Here is a 19682-nt window from a genome sequence, read left to right as displayed (position 1 = left end):
CGATATCAACCGATGCCGATATATACAGTCGTGGAATTAACACATTATTATGCCTAATTTGGACAACCAGGTATGGTGAAGATAAGGTCCTTTTTTAGAAAAATTTAAAAAAATTAGATAAATATATTAAAAACATTTTCTTGAATAAAAAAGAAAGTAAAACAATATAAAAACAGTTACATAGAAACTAGTAATTAATGAAAATGAGTAAAATGAACTGTTAAAGGTTAGTACTATTAGTGGACCAGCAGCACGCACAATCATGTGTGCTTACGGACTGTATCCCTTGCAGACTGTATTGATATACATTGATATATAATGTAGGAACCAGAATATTAATAACAGAAAGAAACAACCCTTTTGTGTGAATGTAAGTGTATCTTGTGTTTTTTATGTTGATTTAATAAAATAAAATAAAAAATAATTAAAAAAATAAAAACAATACCGATAATAAAAAAAAACGATACCGATAATTTCTGATATTACATTTTAAAGTATTTATCTCTAATATATATATATATATATATATATATATATATATACATATATATATATATATATATATATATATATATATATATATATATATATATATATATATATATATATATATATATATATATATATCCATCCATCCATCCATTTCCTACCGCTTATTCTCTTTGGGGTCGCGGGGGGCGCTGGAGCTATAGAGATAAATACTTCAAAATGTAATATCAGAAATTATATATATATATATATATATATATATATATATATATATATATCCTTTTTTTTTTTTTTACATTAAAAATGTAAGAACAATACAATAAATGATAAAAAAATTATAATAGCTGTAAGACTAATTATTTGACTTCATTATGGATTAATTTGTGTTTGGATTTAGAATTTTTTTTTTTTTTAAACAAACAGGCTCCAGCACCTCCCGCGAACCCGAACGGGACAAGCGGTACAAAAATGGACGGATGGATGAAACTCTCTTCAACATAGTGATTTTTTTTGACGGTCCCTAAATGTGAAGAGACGCAAGGAGAGCGGCATATAAACTTGAGGAAACTGCGCATGCGTAGCAGCACACATTCAACTGCGCATGTCGATATCGTCGCGCGCAGGCGCAATTCGATATCTGGGAGCCACTGGGTATAAAGCCGCGACTTCCTCTCGTCTCTTTCCACCTTCAGCCATTTTTTGTGACGATGTTGGGAGCCGTGGGACGCTGCTGTACCGGGGCCCTGCAGGCGCTCAAGCCCGGGGTCCAGCCCTTGAAGGCCCTTATTGGCTCCCCGGCCGTCCTTTCTCGTAAGTCCCTTCAGGCTCGGCGTGTTTGAGCGAAGACGAACGAGGAACGACCGAGGCTGTATTAGCTGTTAGCTTCGTGGCTAGCGACACGCTGACTGCCCTCTGCAGCTGCATGACAGGCCTCCATGTCCGAGCGCTAAAATATCAAGATAGTTTGTGCGTTGGAGATATTATCTAACATGACTTTTAGATGCGCAGCGTGTTTCTCCGTGGATAAAGTGCAGCAAATATGTCTAGATGGTGTTTTTCTACTGCTAGAACCCAATGACCTTCCCCTAATGACATGACGGCTAGTAGTAGCATTACTGCATGTGTTAACTACCACTAAGTTTTATTTTATCCACTTTACTTCATCTATTTAGGTCATTTAAGTATTTGTGTCTTTAGGAAAGGGATAACCAATTTACAGCTGTCTAAATGTATCTTTTGTGGCGTTAGCCTTGTTAGCTTAGGTCATTCATTTGTCATTCAGATAGCTTATCCGCTAAATGGTCATCAGAATATGAATCAAAAATGCAAAACCTGCGTAAAGATGGACTTTTTGCCTGCCTCCAACTGACCCGTGTCATTGCACGGCATTTTTGTTTGTTTGACATTGACTGAGCAGTGGCTTGCAGATTTAGGTCAGTCTCTAGTAGTGATGGGTTGATGAAGCGTTTCGACACATTGCAAAACTGTATTGATACTGTGTCGATACTGTGTCACTAAATACTGACATCTGGACATTAAAAATCCCTACAGGCAAGCTATGGACCGACTCAACTGACACTGATTTTATGACCTAGTACAGGGGTCGGCAACCTTTACCAGTCAAAGAGCCATTTTGACCAGTTTCGCAAATTATAGAAATGAATGGGAGCCGCAAAAATTTTTTTAAATTTTAAATGAATTAACACTGCATATAAAGTTTTCTTTTTGCTTTGTGCTATGTATAAACCAGGGGTCTCAGACACGCTGTCCACACCTTTATATGGAATTCGAAAGCTGGTGCGGCACGCGGGTTTTAAATGAATAGCGCTTGACAGTGTTATGCGTGCCATGAAGGTACAGCATATAACACCCACTTCAGCCAGCGTGCCTGATCAGCCACACGTTGTATGGTGTTTTCGCTTGCTCACGTAGGTGACAGCAAGGCATACTTGGTCAACAACCACACAGGTTACACTGACGGCGGCGGTATAAAAAAAACTATAACACTCTTACTAATAACGCACCACACTGTGAACCCACACCAAACAAGAATGACAAACACATTTCGGGAGAACATCTGCACAGTAACACAACATAAACACAACAGGACAAATACCCAGAATCCATGCAGCCCTAACTCTTCCGGGATACATTATACACCCCCGCTACCAAACCCCGCTCACCTCAACCGACGCACAGAGGGGGGGGTTGATGTGTGAGGAAGCAGGGTTGGGGTGGGGGCGGGGTTTGGTGGTAGCAGGGGTGTATAATGTAGCCCGGAAGAGTCAGGGCTGCATGGGATTCTGGGTGTTTGTTCTGTTGTGTTAAGGTGCAGACGTTCTCCGGAAATGTGTTTGTCATTCTTGTTTGGTTTTGGTTCAAAGTGTGGCGCATTATTAGTAAGAGTGTTAAAGTTGTTTTATATGGTCACCGTCAGTGTAACCTGTGTGGCTGTTGACCAAGTATGTCTTGCTGCCACATATGTGTGTAAACAGAAAATGTATATTGTATAACAAGTGTTGGGCTGGCACGCTGTTAATACAGATTGTAGAAAGCGTCAAATGTTGTACCATCGTGGCACGCCTTTATTATAGCTGTAAGGGTGAAAATCGGTGAATATTAATCCCGGGAGTTTTCTGCGAGAGGCACTGAAAACCGGAAGTCTCACGGGAAAATTGGGGGGTTCAGCAAGTAAGCTGCTGAGCCGCATCAGAGTGATCAAAGAGCCGCATCCAGAGCCGCGGGTTGCCCACCCCTGACCTAGTACAGGGGTAGGGAACCTGTGGCTCTTTTGATGACTGCATCTGGCTCTCAGAGCAATCTTAGCTGACATTGCTTAACACTAGTGATGGGTTGATGAGGCGTCATGAAGCGTTTCGACACATTGCAAAACTGTATTGAAACCGTGTCGATACTGTGTCACTAAATACTGACATCTGCTGGACATTAAAAGTCCCTACAGGCAACCTATGGACCGACTCAACTGACACTGATTTTATGACCTAGTACAGTGGTTCTCAAATGGGGGTACGCGTACCCCTGGGGGTACTTGAAGGTATGCCAAAGGGTACGTGAGATTTTTTTTTTTAATATTCTAAAAATAGCAACAATTCAAAAATCCTTCATAAATATATTTATTGAATAATACTTCAACAAAATATGAATGTAAGTTCATAAACTCGGTGAAGCACAAGCTCAGGTTTGTCACTAAAATGTCTGTCAAAAAGAACTGTGAAAAGAAATGCAACAATGCAATATTCAGTGTTGACAGCTAGATTTTTTGTGGACATGTTCCATAAATATTGATGTTAAAGATTAATTTTTTTGTGAAGAAATGTTTAGAATGAAGTTCATGAATCCAGATGGATCTCTAATACAATCTCCAAAGAGGGCACTTTAAGTTGATGATTACTTCTGTGTAGAAATCTTTATTTATAATTGAATCACTTGTTTATTTTTCAACAAGTTTTTAGTTATTTTTATATCTTTTTTTCCAAATAGTTCAAGAAAGACCACTACAAATGAGCAATATTTTGCATTGTTATTCAATTTAATAAATCAGAAACTGATGACATAGTGCTGTATTTTACTTCATCTTTTTTTTTTCAACCAAAAATGCTTTGCTCTGATTAGGGGGTACTTGAATTAAAAAAAAATTCACAGGGGGTACATCGCTGAAAAAAGGTTGAGAACCACTGACCTTGTATATACAATAATATAAACCAAGTCATTGTATTTCATTTAGGATTATTTCATAACTTCATTTAAATAAAAATATATTTGTCTTTTTTAGATACAGTCAATAAATAATGTGAACATGTATCATAACATGGAAATCTAAGAGAACGTGTTGTGAATGAGGATGCTTGTGGACTGGGAATTTTTTTTATTTTATTTTTTACACATTTTTATGTAAAAAAACCAACAGTTTTTCCAACGTATTAAATAGAGATGCTGATAAATGCGTTAAAATGTAATATCGGAAATTATCGGTATCGTTTTTTTATCGGTATGGGTTTTTTCCTTTTTTTTAATTTTTTATTAAATCAACATAAACACAAGATACACTTACAATTAGTGCACCAACCCAAAAAACCTTCCTCACTCATTCACACAAAAGGGTTCTTTGTTATTAATATTCTGGTTCCTACATTATGTATCAATACAGTCTGCAAGGGATACAGTCCGTAAGCACACATGATTGTGCGTGCTGCTGGTCCATTAATAGTACTATCAGTTAACAGTTAATTTTACTAATTTTCATAAATTTTTAGTTTCAATGTAACTGTTTTTATATTGTTTTACTTTATTTTTTATTCAAGAAAGTTTTTAGTTTATTTCTTTTATTTTATAAACATTTTTTAAAAGTACCTTATCTTCACCATACCTGGTTGTCCAAATTACACATAATGTGTTAATTCCACGACTGTATATATCGGTTGGTATCGGTTGATATCGGTAATTAAAGAGTTGGACAATATCGGATATCGGCAAAAAGCTATTATCGGACATCCCTAGTATTCAATTTTAGACTATTTCTCTTAGTTATTATTTCTCCGGCTGTAGAAAAGACCCGCTCACAGGGCGTCAGTGCGGGGTTTTGCTCGATTCATCACTAGTCTCTGGTCATTTAGTTTTTTCATGGATGGGAATCGAATAATTTTTTTTTTTTAAATGGTAAGGACCAAGAGAAAAATGTAACAATTAAACAATTTTTCTGTAAGTAGAATCACAGCTGACCTGGACATTTGAAAATTCTCTTGCCGTCTGAAAAGTGTTGTATCCCAAATAGCTGCAATCGCTTTCTCTTAACCTCTTAAGGCCCAAGCTGTTTGTTTACATGATTTTTTTTATTTCTCTTAGCTATTTGGACTTATTGGACCCTAATTAGAATAAATACTAAAAATCACCTTTTTATATGATGTACTTAGTCCATAACTGGGTGGCACGGGGGTTAGTGCATGTACCTCACAATACGAAGGTCCTGAGTGGTCCTGGGTTCAATCCCGGGCTCAGGACTTTTCTGTGTGGAGTTTGCATGTTCTCCCCGTGACTGCGTGGGTTCCCTCCGGGTACTCCGGCTTCGTCCCACCGCCAAAAAAGTGCACCTGGGGATAAGTTGATTGGCAACACTAAATTGGCCCTAGTGTGTGAATGTTGTTTATCTGTGTTGGGCGACTGGTCCAGGGTGTACCCCACCTTCTGCCCGAATGCAGCTGAGATAGACTCACGCAGCCCCCGTGACTACAAAAGGGACAAGCGGTAGAAAATGGATGGATGGATGAACTTAGTCCATAAGTAACAAACGTGTACTTGACGTTTAGTGACATGCAAATTTTTATTTTTACACTTTTTTTTTTTTTCCCAAATTCCATTGTATGTTATACTCTTCTGACACCACCAGATAGCAGTATAAGTGTCCATATGTCGGCATAAGACACCAATTCAGTAGTGTACACAATTTTGGAAATAAGAGCTAAAAGGTGCTGTCCACGCATGTGGCCACTAAGCCTTTAGAGGTTAAGTTATTCATGTTATTCATGTGTGATTTCCATAATCATCCGTACATGTAGAAGGAGAAACACGGGCATGTCTGGATGACTAGCCTTCATATTTCCAGTGGTTAGCTCAGAGTTACGAAACCACTTTATTATGAAGCTGGCTGTGGCACGTTCTGACGTCACTTCCTGCGTGCGGCACGGTCTTTCCGGCGTCACTTCCTCTCCAAAATCAGTTTGCAAACGATCAATGAGTCCATTCAAAGCTAAGAGCCAGAGATTCAAGGAATACACGGCGTACTTACCCGTGTAAATATTTGTCCGAGGAGGGGAACCTTAAACGCTGGTTTAGTGCGACTGAAACGGGGCTTAGGATAAATGATTATTCGTTTAAGGGGTCATCCGGCTTAGTGTAGACATTGCCTTAGTTTTCTCATGAATGGTAATCGAATAATTAAAAAAAAAATAGTAAGGACCAGGAGAAAAAAGTGACAATTTAACCATTTATATGTAAGCTTCAATTGACATGTCAAAACAAACCATGGAAAACAAAAAAGGTAAACAAAATTGTAAAATCACATTGGACAATTAAGCTTTTAAAATGAAGGCACAAAAATAAGGAAAATAAATGCTTAAAAGTGTAAGAAAATAGTGTGAAAATGTAAACATAGAGAAAACAGAACTATTTTCTGCAGGTTTAGTGGCAGGAAGTTACAGCTGTGCTCTAAAGGGTGAGCGTAGCTAAGGTGGTGTGGTATTACCGGTCTTTGTGGGGACGAGCGCCCTGCGTCATTTCCAGACCACATTGGTCTGACTACGGTCCCCTTTGGAAAACATCCAAAAAAGTTGCCATACTGTTCAGGTGACCTTTCCTCTTTTATCCACAACTTCTTCATTTTTACTCTTTTCTTACTCCATGCAAAGAATCAACAAGATGGCACATTCAAACGTGATAGTTGATACTGTTACCCGATTTGGCTGTCAGCGTGTCACTCCCACTGATCAGTGATCACTTCCTGCGTTGCTAGGTGACCAAAGAGCGAGTGACTTTGTTCATGCAACCAACCTTGCCTCTCAACTTCCGGTTTCTTTCGATTAAGAAAAAATATATAAATATCGAACTTTCTGACAAACACGTTTTTAAATTGATTGTGTGTGTGTTACATTTTATCGGCCTGCTCTAATTCAACCTTTACAAAAGTTCCTCTTGGCTGCCACTGTATGATGCACAGGCGCAAAGATATCCTATAAAATGTATTTTCAAATTGATTTTTTAACATTTAGACTTGGTTTGAAATCGAAATTGTGATTCAAATGAGTCTTATTCACACCTGGCATCCCTTAAACCAAATGTTTTCAATTCCCATTGATGGTAATAAAAAAAATAAATGACCTAAACATACACTGACCAGACTTGAACTGTTTTTATTTTGTGTGTGTGTATGTATAAATAAATTCAAATTTGTCTTTTCTTTTCTTACAGGACGAGACTATGTTGCACCTGCCGCCGCTGCCAGTGTCGCCACTGGACGCATCGTGGCGGTCATCGGTGCCGTCGTGGACGTCCAGTTCGACGAGGACCTTCCACCCATCCTCAACGCCCTGGAGGTCAGCAGCAGAGAGTCTCGGCTGGTCCTGGAGGTTGCACAGCATCTTGGTAAGAAATTCTCCCGTTGTTGCTCTTCAACACCGGAAATGCTTTGTGTTCACTGGAGTCTGCTTTTGTCTAGGTGAGAACACTGTGCGCACTATTGCTATGGACGGTACTGAAGGTCTGGTCCGTGGACAGAAGGTTCTGGACACCGGTGCCCCCATTAGGATCCCAGTGGGTCCAGAGACCCTGGGCAGGATTATGAATGTCATTGGTGAGCCTATTGATGAGAGGGGCCCCATTTCCACAAAGCAGTAAGTTTATTTTTTTATTTGCAGGGGATAGTTAATGCACGCTTTGCTTCTGGGAATTTATATTTGCTTTTTTATTCTCCTCGCAGGACCGCCCCCATCCATGCTGAGGCCCCTGAATTCACCGACATGAGTGTGGAGCAGGAGATTCTTGTCACTGGCATTAAGGTGGTGGACCTGCTTGCCCCCTATGCCAAGGGAGGAAAAATCGGTACGTGTGAAGTGGAGTTGTGCCATATAGATGAAATGATATACATTTATTCAAGTTTATTCACAATACCATATAACAATTACAATAGTAGTGAAATATCATCATTTAAAGATGTTGGTACCTGAAAGGGTCCCCCAAATAAGCTAGAAGAAGCTTTTGACAGGGGGTCCAGAGGACAGTATATAGATGGAATGATGAAACATGGTAGCAAGCACAACAACAAAAAACAAACAAAAAAAAACAAAAAACAACGCTATATGATTAACACAAGATAATAGTACTAAAGCAAGCATACACATACATACATACATTCATTCAACCATGCAAAACCCAACAGTAGTCTACCCCACATGAGGCATTAAATATAGGTGGTTAATAGGTAAGTTTTCAGTTTCTTTTTGAAGTTGGAGAATGGATACAGCATCTTGAGGCTCTCATTAAGCCGGTTCCAAATCTTTGGTCTCCTGCATACAACACTTCGAGCGGTACAATCCAGTAAACGATGTTTCCCTGATATCAGATCTAAGTTACGAGTGTTGTGGGCATGCTGGGGATGGTAGATAGGAACCAAGCTACAGAGCCTAAGATTCAGCCTGTAAATGACTTGATAGGTTAAACAAGCATTTTGATAAATATTGAACTCTGTCAGTCTTAAGAGATGATAATTATGGAATAGATGTCGAGTGGGGGCATTAAACTTGGACCATGACAGGGCCCGTATGATTTTCTTTTGCATGGATTCTAATTTGTGAAGGTAGGTAGGGAAGGTGTTACACCAGATGACATTACAGTAGTTTAGATGTGGTTCAAAGAGTTTTATATAGGGTGAGTAGATCATAAAGAGGAAGATAATGACGAAGGTGAAAGAACAGGCCAACATATTTGGATAATTTGTTTAACAGATGGCTAATGTGACATTTGAAATTGAGGTATTCGTCAATGATGACCCCCAGGAATTTTGTGGAGTACACTCTCTGTATTTCCTGCCCATTGATGTTGATATGGCAGTGCTCAGTATTTTGTTGTTGAAGTTTTCAGTACTAATCCTACCGTGATAATGCACGTTGACTAGGGGTGTAACGGTACGTGTATTTGTATTGAACCGTTTCGGTTCGGTTCAGAGGTGTACTGAACGAGTTTCCACACGGACATATTAAGTAGCGTACCGCACGTTGTGTAAACAACGCACACCGAGGCACAACACACGGCGTGCTAGCAGCGACCGGGCTAGGACAACATGTAAAAGCCAGAGCTGGAAGACCCTCCTGCCTCGTTAAGATCTCCCGTTTGGGTACACTTTGGCTGCGCGATAAAACAATGGAGGACGGAGGTTTGCCGACATTGTTCAGCAGCTGCTTCTGACAACACGTCAAACATGCTAACTGGAGATGTCGGCAGGCCGATATCGGCCGATAAATGCTTTAAAATGTAATATCGTAAATTATCGGTATCTGTTTTTTTATTATCAGTTTGTTTTTCTTTTCTTTTCTTTTTTTAATTCAACATAAACACAAGATACACTTACAATTAGTGCACCAACCCAAAAAACCTCCCTCCCCCATTCACACTCATTCATACAAAAGTGTTGTTTCTTTCTGTTAATATTCTGGTTCCTACATTATATATCAATACAGTCTGCAAGGGATACAGTCCGTAAGCACACATGATTGTGCGTGCTGCTGGTCCACTAATAGTACTAACCTTTAACAGTTAATTTTACTCATTTTCATTAATTACTAGTTTAATTAGAGAAAATAGGACAGGAAATGACACAATATGTTACTGCATACATCAGCTTAGGATCCTTTGTAACCTATTTTGAAATGCTTCTATTGATAGATTTTCAGCCATATTGACCATCTCCGTGTAAAGAGAAGATATTTACTCTAGAAAGAGGTTCCACAGCCTCCGAAGCAGAACCTCCAGGTTCTGTAACAGCTTCTTCCCTCAGGCTCTTGAACGCATCATAATTAAATTATCCCCTCAACTCCCCCCAAAATGGATTAACTCGCTGTAATAAAAAAGACAATAACATACATCCATAAACGTGGACGCATCTGAAAAAGTGCAATATATTTATCTGTACAGTAACCTATTTATTTATTTATATATGCACCTTATTGCTTTTTTATCCTGCACTACCATGAGCTTATGTAACGAAATTTCGTTCTTATTTGTACTGTAAAGTTCAAATTTGAATGACAATAAAAGAAGTGTAAGTCTAATTTAGGTTCACTTGGGGGAAAAAATGAATTTTTGATTTCAGGGCTGTTTGGTGGTGCTGGTGTGGGGAAGACTGTGCTGATCATGGAGCTGATCAACAACGTGGCCAAGGCCCACGGCGGTTACTCCGTGTTCGCTGGCGTGGGCGAGCGTACCCGCGAGGGAAACGACTTGTACCATGAAATGATTGAGTCCGGCGTCATCAACCTGAAGGACACCACCTCCAAGGTGAGGACACGCCACTCCTGCGTCGCCATTCAAGGCTCGGGGTTGACCTTTTCCTTCCTCCCGCTAGGTGGCGCTGGTGTACGGACAGATGAACGAGCCCCCCGGCGCACGCGCCAGAGTGGCTCTGACTGGCCTGACCGTGGCGGAGTACTTCCGTGACCAGGAGGGTCAGGACGTGCTGCTCTTCATCGACAACATCTTCCGCTTCACTCAGGCTGGCTCCGAGGTCAGCTGCTCCCCGAAGACCAGGTCAAAACCCAAGTTGGGATTAGTTTGACGACATTGTGTTTGTCTGGTCAGGTGTCTGCCCTGCTGGGTCGTATCCCCTCTGCTGTGGGCTACCAGCCCACTCTGGCCACGGACATGGGTACCATGCAGGAGAGGATCACCACCACCAAGAAGGGTTCCATCACATCAGTGCAGGTACATTCGTACCTTTTTAACCCTTGTGCACCCCTAGGGCCTAAAACACGCATTACATGTGTTCCTTGATCAGTGTGGAAGTTAGCCAGGGAGTTTTATTTTTTTAAATTGCATTGCAATGTTAGAATAGGATATCAAAATTAAGTATTAGGGGTGCACAAAAAATCGATTCATATTCATCCTGAGTCTAAATTGATTGATAATTTTTGAAATTGATTTAATAACAAACTTTTTTTTTTTACAACCCTTAGATGTTTTTAGGCCATGTCCACGCAACCAGAAGTAGCTTTTCTAACATGTAACCTGTTATACCAAATAGTACATTGTGAGAATATGTGTGAATCAAGAATCAAATCGTTGGGTGCCCAAAGATTCACACTCCCTATAAAGCAGGGGTGTCAAACTCAAATACAGAGTGGGCCAAAATTTAAAACTGAACAAAGCCGCGGGCCAAGGTTGAACAAATGAACCTTTTAATAGGGACCCAAACAAGTTTTGCATTGAATATTGAACAAGCAAGGCGTATATAACTTTATAGTGACATGCAAAATCGAGTTTCAAATAATAATAATAATAATAATTAAAAAATATCAATGGCATATCAAACACAATTTAAATAAAAATTGAATGCCTCTTTTCTATTTGCAGCCTTCTGAGGGAAATATCAACATTAACTTTTTCCACAGGCTAATAAATTTGAAAATAAAATAACAATGAATAAACCAACCATTCAGGACTTTAAACTGCTCAGTTTGCAACACACTGATCTAATCTGATGTGCCCAAGCCAGATACCTGGCACCTTTTCTTGGATACTAGTTCATTAAAGTCCGGGCTCAGGTTTTGAGCTGAGGCAACCTTCATTATCGAACGAAGGTGTTCATCAGCCATTATATCTCGTAGTCCACCCGGACCACAGTCTTGGGGGCGTGCTTTAAAGGCACTGCCTTTAACGTCCTCTACGAGCTGTCGTCACGTCTGCTTTTCATCCGTTCTAACAACGTGCCGGCCCAATCACAAGATATGTGCGGCTTCTGTACGCGCACACACGTGAATGCAACGCATACTTGATCAACAGCGATACAGGTTACACTGAGGGTGGCCGTATAAACAACTTTAACACTTTAGAAATATACGCCACACTGTGAACCCACACCAAACAAGAATGACAAACACATTTCGGCAGAACATCCGCACCGTAACGCGACATAAACACAACAGAAGAAAAAAAAACCCACACACACACACCTTGTAGCGTCCCAGAAGAGTTAATGCTGCAAAGGGTTCTGGGTATTTGTTCTGTTGTGTTACGGTGTGGAGGTTCTCCCGAAATGTGTTTCATTCTTGTTTGGTGTGGATTCACAGTGTGGCGTATATTTCTAACAGTGTTAAAGTTGTTTATACGGCCACCCTCAGTGTAACCTGTATCGCTGTTGATCAAGTATGCCTTGCATTCACTTGTGTGTGCGCGTGCAGAAGCCGCACATGTTATGTGACTGGGCCAGCACTCGTTGGACTGGATGAAAAGTGGACGTGACGATTTTCGGGAGGGGCACTGAAATTTGGGAGTCTCCGGGGAGGGTTGGCAAGTATGAGAATTAGCGGTGAATACGGTGTTACCGCGGCACCGCCGCTGTATATAATCGGCGGGCCAGCTCTAGAGTTAATTTGATATCGCCTCAAGGGCCAAGTGAAATTACACGGCGGGCCAGAGTTTGACACCATGCTATAAAGTATACACACTTTCTCTTAAGAACTTTCTGCCTCATTGACTCCCATTATTTTAACATACTGTATTCCTGGAATATTAATATGGTTTTTCCCATGAAAAAAAATATATACTGTGGTGCAATTGTGCTGATTAACCACCAGATGACGCCAGAAAACCATGATCTTAATTCTTAGTTTTGATGAGGTAAATAGAAAAAAACTGCCATTAAACTGCTAAAATGCAATGAAAATGTTCTAAGGCAGGTACCGTATTTTCCGGAGTATAAGTCGCACCTGCTGAAAATGCATAATAAAGAAGGAAAAAAACATAAGTCTCACTGGAGCCCGGCCAAACTATGAAAAAAAACTGCGACTTATAGTCCGAAAAATACGGTGTATATATACAGGTGAAACATAATCAACATATTGTGCAAAAGTTGTCAGTAATTCCACTTCAAATGTGAAACTAATGTGATATTAGCTCTTTGCATTTAAAGTGGGATATGTTTAGATTATGGCTTAATTTATTTTTATTTATTTTTTGCATTTATTGAGCTTTTCATAAGCTGTAAATCCCAACTACATTAGTGAAGTGAATTATATTTATATAGTGCTTTTCTCTAGTGACTCAAAGCGCTTTACATAGTGAAAACCCAATATCTAAGTTACATTTAAACCAGTGTGGGTGGCACTGGGAGCAGGTGGGTAAAGTGTCTTGCCCAAGGACTGAGCCTACAGTATGTCAAAGGGTTTCACCTTAATTTAATTTAATTACCACTACACGTTGAAAATAAGTTCTTTGTTCTTGTAACAAATTAAATGTAATATAATATATTGTAACTCTCAGAAGAAATCACACATCTGACGCCATTTTTATTTTTTATTACCAATCTTATAACAATGGGCACCAACAGATTTTACCTCTGGCGCAAAATCTTTCGTCTCCGCGCTTCCCCGGACGCACACTTCCTCATTCTCTGCCAATCACCTTTCAGACACGGCCGGCGTGTTTGCAAACATGGGAAAAACTGACCCCAAATCCAAACCACATTAGCTGGTCGTTATAGGAAAGGGAGAGAGGTCCTCTTGACGTTTCTCATAGTATCCCATTGGGTTGAGTTTTTCCTTGCCCTGATGTGGGATCTGAGCCGAGGATGTCGTTGTGGCTTGTGCAGCCCTTTGAGACACTTGTGATTTAGGGCTATATAAATAAACTTTGATTAATTGATAATCTTGGGAATATTGCATATTTTGCATTTTTCTATATCAATAATGGCCTTGGCCAGTTTTTAATTACGGTAAATGATAGAAACTTGGTATCAATCGATAGATCTGAAGTTGATGAAAGTAAAAATTTATTTCTGATTTGACACTTATATGAGTGGATCTCTTTTGTATCCCAAGTAAGTCTTTAATCATTCTCATCAGGCCATCTACGTGCCTGCTGACGACCTGACTGATCCCGCCCCCGCCACGACCTTTGCTCACTTGGACGCCACCACCGTCTTGTCCCGCGCCATCGCTGAGCTGGGCATCTACCCCGCCGTCGACCCTCTGGACTCCACCTCCCGTATCATGGACCCCAACATTGTCGGAGCCGAGCACTACGACATCGCCCGCGGCGTGCAGAAGATCCTACAGGTCTGAACTTTAGAAATGTGTCCTTTGCTGGCCTTCCAAGCTAAGTAGCTTTTGTTCACCCTTCTCTACTGCAGGACTACAAGTCCCTTCAGGATATCATCGCCATCCTGGGTATGGATGAGTTGTCTGAGGAGGACAAGTTGACTGTGTCCCGTGCACGTAAGATCCAGAGGTTCCTGTCCCAGCCCTTCCAAGTGGCTGAAGTCTTCACAGGCCACATGGGCAAGCTGGTGCCCCTGAAGGAGACCATTAAAGGCTTTAAGAGCATTCTTGGAGGTGAGGCCTTTAACTTGAAGTACAAACAATAGCAATAATAGAGAGCTGAGATTAGGGCTGGGCGATATGGCCTTTTTTTAATATCTCGATATTTTTAGGCCATGTCACGATACACGATATATATCTCCATATTTTGCCTTAGCCTTGAACACTTGATGCATAAAATCACAGCAGTTTGATGATTCTGTCTACATTAAAACATTCTTCATACTGCTTTAATATATGCTACTTTTAAACTTTCATACAGAGAGGGAAATCACAACTAAGTCAATTTACCAAAAGTGTATTTATTAAAGGGGAACATTATCACCAGACTTATGTAAGCGTCAATATATACCTTGATGTTGCAGAAAAAAGACTATATATTTTTTTTTAACCGATTTTCGGACTCTAAATGGGTGAATTTTGGCAAATTAAACGCCTTTCTATTATTCGCTCTCCGAGCGATGACGTCACGTTGTGACGTCACATCGGGAAGCAATCCGCCATTTTCTCACTTTCGTCGGTGTGTTGTCGGAGGGTGTAACAACAGGAACAGGGACGGATTCAAGTTGCACCAGTGGCCCAAAGATGCGAAAGTGGCAAGAAATTGGACGAAATTTGTTCAAAATACGAGGCTGTGGGGAAAGCCGACGAAATGGTCAGTCGTTTGTTCCGCACACTTTACCGACGAAAGCTATGCTACGACAGAGATGGCAAGAATGTGTGGATATCCTGCGACACTCAAAGCAGATGCATTTCCAACGATAAAGACCCTAGCTTCCCTGGCCTGCTGACATCAACTCCAAAACTGGACAGATCAGCTTTCAGGAAAAGAGAGCGGATGAGGGTATGTCTACAGAATATATTAATTGATGAAAACTTTATTCATTACTCGCGGTTTTACGTAAATTATTATCCATAAACTGTGTTTACCAATAATTTAGCTTAAAAACATTTATTTTTTTCAATCATTCGAGCACATTCGGGTAGTCTTGTGTAATGAAGTATTTTGTGTCTATTTAGGTATGGTTAACCTGAGTGCTGAAATCGTGGAAAAATATATGTTCTTAGCGCGCCTGAATTGGGCTGTCTGCACTCTCAAAGTGCATGTTGTTGCCAAATGTATTTCATATGCTGTAAACCTAGTTCATAGTTGTTAGTTTCCTTTAATGCCAAACAAACACATACCAATCGTTGGTTAGAAGGCGATGGCCGAATTCGTCCTCGCTTTCTCCCGTGTCGCTGACTGTCGTGTTGTTTTCGTCTGCATACGGTTCAAACCGATATGGCTCAATAGCTTCAGTTTCTTCTTCAATTTAGTTTTCGCTACCTGCCTCCACACTACAACCATCCGTTTCAATACATGCGTAATCTGTTGAATCGCTTAAGCCGCTGAAATCAGAGTCTGAATCCGAGCTAATGTCGCTATAGCTTGCTGTTCTATCAGCCATGTTTGTTTGTGTTGGCATCACTGTGTGACGTCACAGGAAAATGGACGGGTGTATATAACGATGGTTAAAATCAGGCACTTTGAAGCTTTTTTTAGGGATATTGCGTGATGGATAAAATTTTGAAAAATAAAATAAGCCACTGGGAACTGATTTTTAATGGTTTTAACCCTTCTGAAATTGTGGTCATGTTCCCCTTTAAACAGTTAAGCAGTGGCACAAACATTCATGTCATTTCCAAACAGAAAGTGCAAGATTGTCAGACATTTTAAAACAAGCTACTTTTGTGCATGATGTCACTAAGATGACATATAAAAACACTAAATTAAAGTGCAGTTTTTGTACAGAACGCCACTACAATAGTTAAAAACAAATAAAGTGCACTTTTGTGCATGATGTCACACAAGATATTTCAATAAGTGTCAAATAAAGATGAGCTGCATAATAGGAAATCAAATAGTGTATGTGGTAGGTTCCTGCGGACGTTATCTCTTTCTGTTGTTGACTATTTTTTTTCATACGGTGTTGATGTGGAAATGGTTGCCTCTGCATTTTGTTGGTGTGGCACCGAACGGAGATGTTGACATGCGGAGTTTCAAACACTCTTCATTCTCTAGCGCGTGACTTTTCAAATGATGCTACAAATTAGCAGTAATGCTACTTTTTGTAGCAACGCGTTTGCCCCACACTTGACAAATTACGGTTGTCTGTTCAACATAATCCCGCTTGAAGCCAAACCACCGCCAGACGATGGACCCCCTGCTGTTTTTCTTGGGAATTAATTCTTCCTTCATTTTTTACCAGATTCGCACCTTCTTTCTCTCGTATTACCACTCGCACCACAGCTAACTTTACCCATGCCGCTACCTCTCTGCTTTGTGAGGGCGTATACGTATGTGACGTATGTAAGAAGGTGCGCTTGTTTTATGTCTCTGAGGAGAGACAAGAGAATGATAAGAGCCTGTAGTGTAATGCCCACAGCTAAAAGCCACTGCGTGAGAACGTATACTCAAATAGTCATTTTCTACATCGCACAGAGACAAACCCGCGATATATCGAGTATATTCCATATATCGCCCAGCCCTAGCGGAGATATCAAGGTCAGAGCAATGTCGAAAATGGTTGCCCGTTTCTCATGCTTCTGTGCTCTTTGGTTGGAATCGAAACTGAAAGTTGACGTATGTCCCATGCACACTCTTTCTCCAGGCTATTTCATGAATGTGAGATTGCATAAATGAAAACATACATTTTTTTATCTCGAGTAGAACCAAGGTTAAAGGGGAACATTGTCACAATTTCAGAATTGTTAAAACCATTAAAAATCAGTTCCCAGTGGCTTATATTTTTCAAAGTTTTTTTCAAAATTTTACCCATCACGCAATATCCTTAAAAAAAAAAAGCTTCAAAGTGCCTGATTTTAACCACCCGTCCATTTTTCTGTGACGTCACATAGTGATGCCAACACAAACAAACATGGCGGAAAGAACAGCAAGCTATAGCGACATTAGCTCGGATTCAGACTCGGATTTCAGCGGCTTAAGCGATTCAACAGATTACGCATGTATTGAAACGGATGGTTGTAGTGTGGAGGCAGGTAGGGAAAACGAAATTGAAGAAGAAACTGAAGCTATTGAGCCATATCGGTTTGAACCGTATGCAAGCGAAACCGACAAACGACACGACAGCCAGCGACACGGGAGAAAGCGAGGACGAATTCGGCGATCGCCTTCTAACCAACGATCGGTATGTGTTTGTTTGCCATTAAAGGAAACTAACAACTATGAACTAGGTTTACAGCATATGAAATACATTTGGCAACAACATGCACTTTGAGAGTGCAGACAGCCCAGTTTTTATCAATTAATATATTCTGTAGACATACCCTCATCCGCGCTCTTTTCCTGAAAGCTGATCTGTCCAGTTTTGGAGGTGATGTTAGCAGGCCAGGGAAGCTAGGGTCGATAAGGGGTTTAGCTCGCTTGTCTGCGGAAACAAACTGCCGCCATTGCTTGCCGTGCTACCGAGGTCCTTTGTCCCTGAATTGCTCACACACTCCGGCAGATTCAATGGGGGTCTGGCGGCAGATTTCCTTGACTTTATCGTTGGAAATGCATCTGCTTTGAGTGTCACAGGATATCCACACATTCTTGCCATCTCTGTCGTAGCATAGCTTTCGTCGGTAAAGTGTGCGGAACAAACGTCCAATTTCTTGCCACTTTTGCATCTTTGGGCCACTGGTGCAACTTGAATCCGTCCCTGTTCGTGTTGTTACACCCTCCGACAACACACCGACGAGGCATGATGTCTCCAAGGTACGGAAAACAGTCGAAAAAACGGAAAATAACAGAGCTGATTTGACTCGGTGTTTGAGAAAATGGCAGATTGCTTCCCGATGTGACGTCACATTGTGACATCGCTCGAGAGCGAATATTAAAAAGGCGTTTAATTCGCCAAAATTCACCCATTTAGAGTTCGGAAATCGGTTAAAAAAATAGTCTTTTTTTTCTGCAACATCAAGGTATATATTGACGCTTACATAGGTCTGGTGATAATGTTCCCCTTTAACAACTAAGGCAGTCCATTTTGCTCAAAGAAAGGAAACTATTCCCTGTAAGAATGAACTACTCTGCATTTAAACTTGTATTGGTCCTCTCAGGTGAGTACGACGCCCTGCCCGAGCAGGCCTTCTACATGGTGGGCCCCATCGAGGAAGTGGTCCAGAAGGCTGAGAAACTGGCCGAGGAGCACTCCTAAACATGTGAACAATGGAACTGTTGTGGATCCAGCTGCGAGGAGCACTTGGTTTGTAACACATGTTCATTACAAATGTATCGTCTTGTCATCGTTAGCAGTTCTATTTAACGTCCGCATTTGGAATAAAGCAGTCTTCACATGTACACAAACATGTCAACTGTACTTCCTGTCAGAAAATCTAATACCACCAGATGGAAATCAAGAGCGGTTGTGGTAGTAATAAAATTGCCAACAACTATTGGTAAGTGTCTTTATACAATAAACACGTTCAAAATGAACAATAACTACAAAAATATCACACTTGAAGACTTTTTTTAAAAAGTTAAAAAATATTGATGGGCTATTTTTGTCCCTCTTCCAACCAAAGACTGCTCTATAATTGGTTCAGGAGCGACAATAGTAAGTATTAAACCAAGACTTCATGTCTGAGAATTGAACCAGAGTTGTGATTATCTTTCAGGTCTTGGTGCTGTTGGGCTAAAAACGCCAACTATTAGCTTCATACGAGAACTACTCGCCTCTAGCACACGGAGTAGATTAAGTCTACTATACATATATAGTAGACCTAATCGTTGGGCGGCATAGCTCGGTTGGTAGAGTGGCCGTGCCAGCAACTTGAGGGTTCCAGGTTCGATTCCCGCTAGTCACTGCCGTTGTGTCCTTGGGCAAGAGACTTTATCCACCTGCTCCCAGTGCCACCCACACTGGTTTAAATGTAACTTAGATATTGGGTTTCACTATGTAAAAGCGCTTTGAGTCACTAGAGAAAAGTGCTATATAAATATAATTCACTTCACTTCACTAGATTATACATTTGGAGTTCCTGCTGTCGCCATGATTTTTGTCTTTTATCAAATAATTCCAGGACAACAATCACTTCCTAGTAGGGTTGTACGGT

At 40.5% G+C, this 19682-nt stretch overlaps 1 protein-coding gene across 1 annotated transcript; it reads left to right on the top strand.

Moving 5' to 3' along the window:
• Window positions 1-1131: 1131 nt before the first annotated feature.
• On the top strand, window positions 1132-18933 carry atp5f1b (ATP synthase F1 subunit beta). Its single transcript, XM_061924551.2, has 10 exons — window positions 1132-1299; window positions 7471-7644; window positions 7718-7892; window positions 7979-8100; window positions 10367-10551; window positions 10619-10777; window positions 10852-10974; window positions 14112-14324; window positions 14399-14600; window positions 18687-18933. The coding sequence occupies exons 1-10, from the start codon at window positions 1197-1199 to the stop codon at window positions 18782-18784; spliced, it is 1554 nt and encodes a 517-aa protein (XP_061780535.2). The 5' UTR covers window positions 1132-1196; the 3' UTR covers window positions 18785-18933.
• Window positions 18934-19682: the final 749 nt, after the last annotated feature.

This window comes from Nerophis lumbriciformis, linkage group LG01 (genome assembly GCF_033978685.3).
Source record: "Nerophis lumbriciformis linkage group LG01, RoL_Nlum_v2.1, whole genome shotgun sequence".
Lineage (NCBI taxonomy): Eukaryota > Metazoa > Chordata > Actinopteri > Syngnathiformes > Syngnathidae > Nerophis > Nerophis lumbriciformis.
Note: the sequence above shows the minus strand (reverse complement) of the source record. Positions and strands in the feature narration are given on the sequence as shown.

Bases quoted from the DNA above. Each gene is read 5' to 3' on its own strand.
- atp5f1b (XM_061924551.2), top strand. From the start codon at position 1,197: ATGTTGGGAGCCGTGGGACGCTGCTGTACCGGGGCCCTGCAGGCGCTC. The intron at 7,645-7,717 runs GTAAGAAATTCT...GCTTTTGTCTAG, and splicing joins GGAGGTTGCACAGCATCTTG to GTGAGAACACTGTGCGCACT. The intron at 10,778-10,851 runs GTCAGCTGCTCC...TTGTCTGGTCAG, and splicing joins TCACTCAGGCTGGCTCCGAG to GTGTCTGCCCTGCTGGGTCG.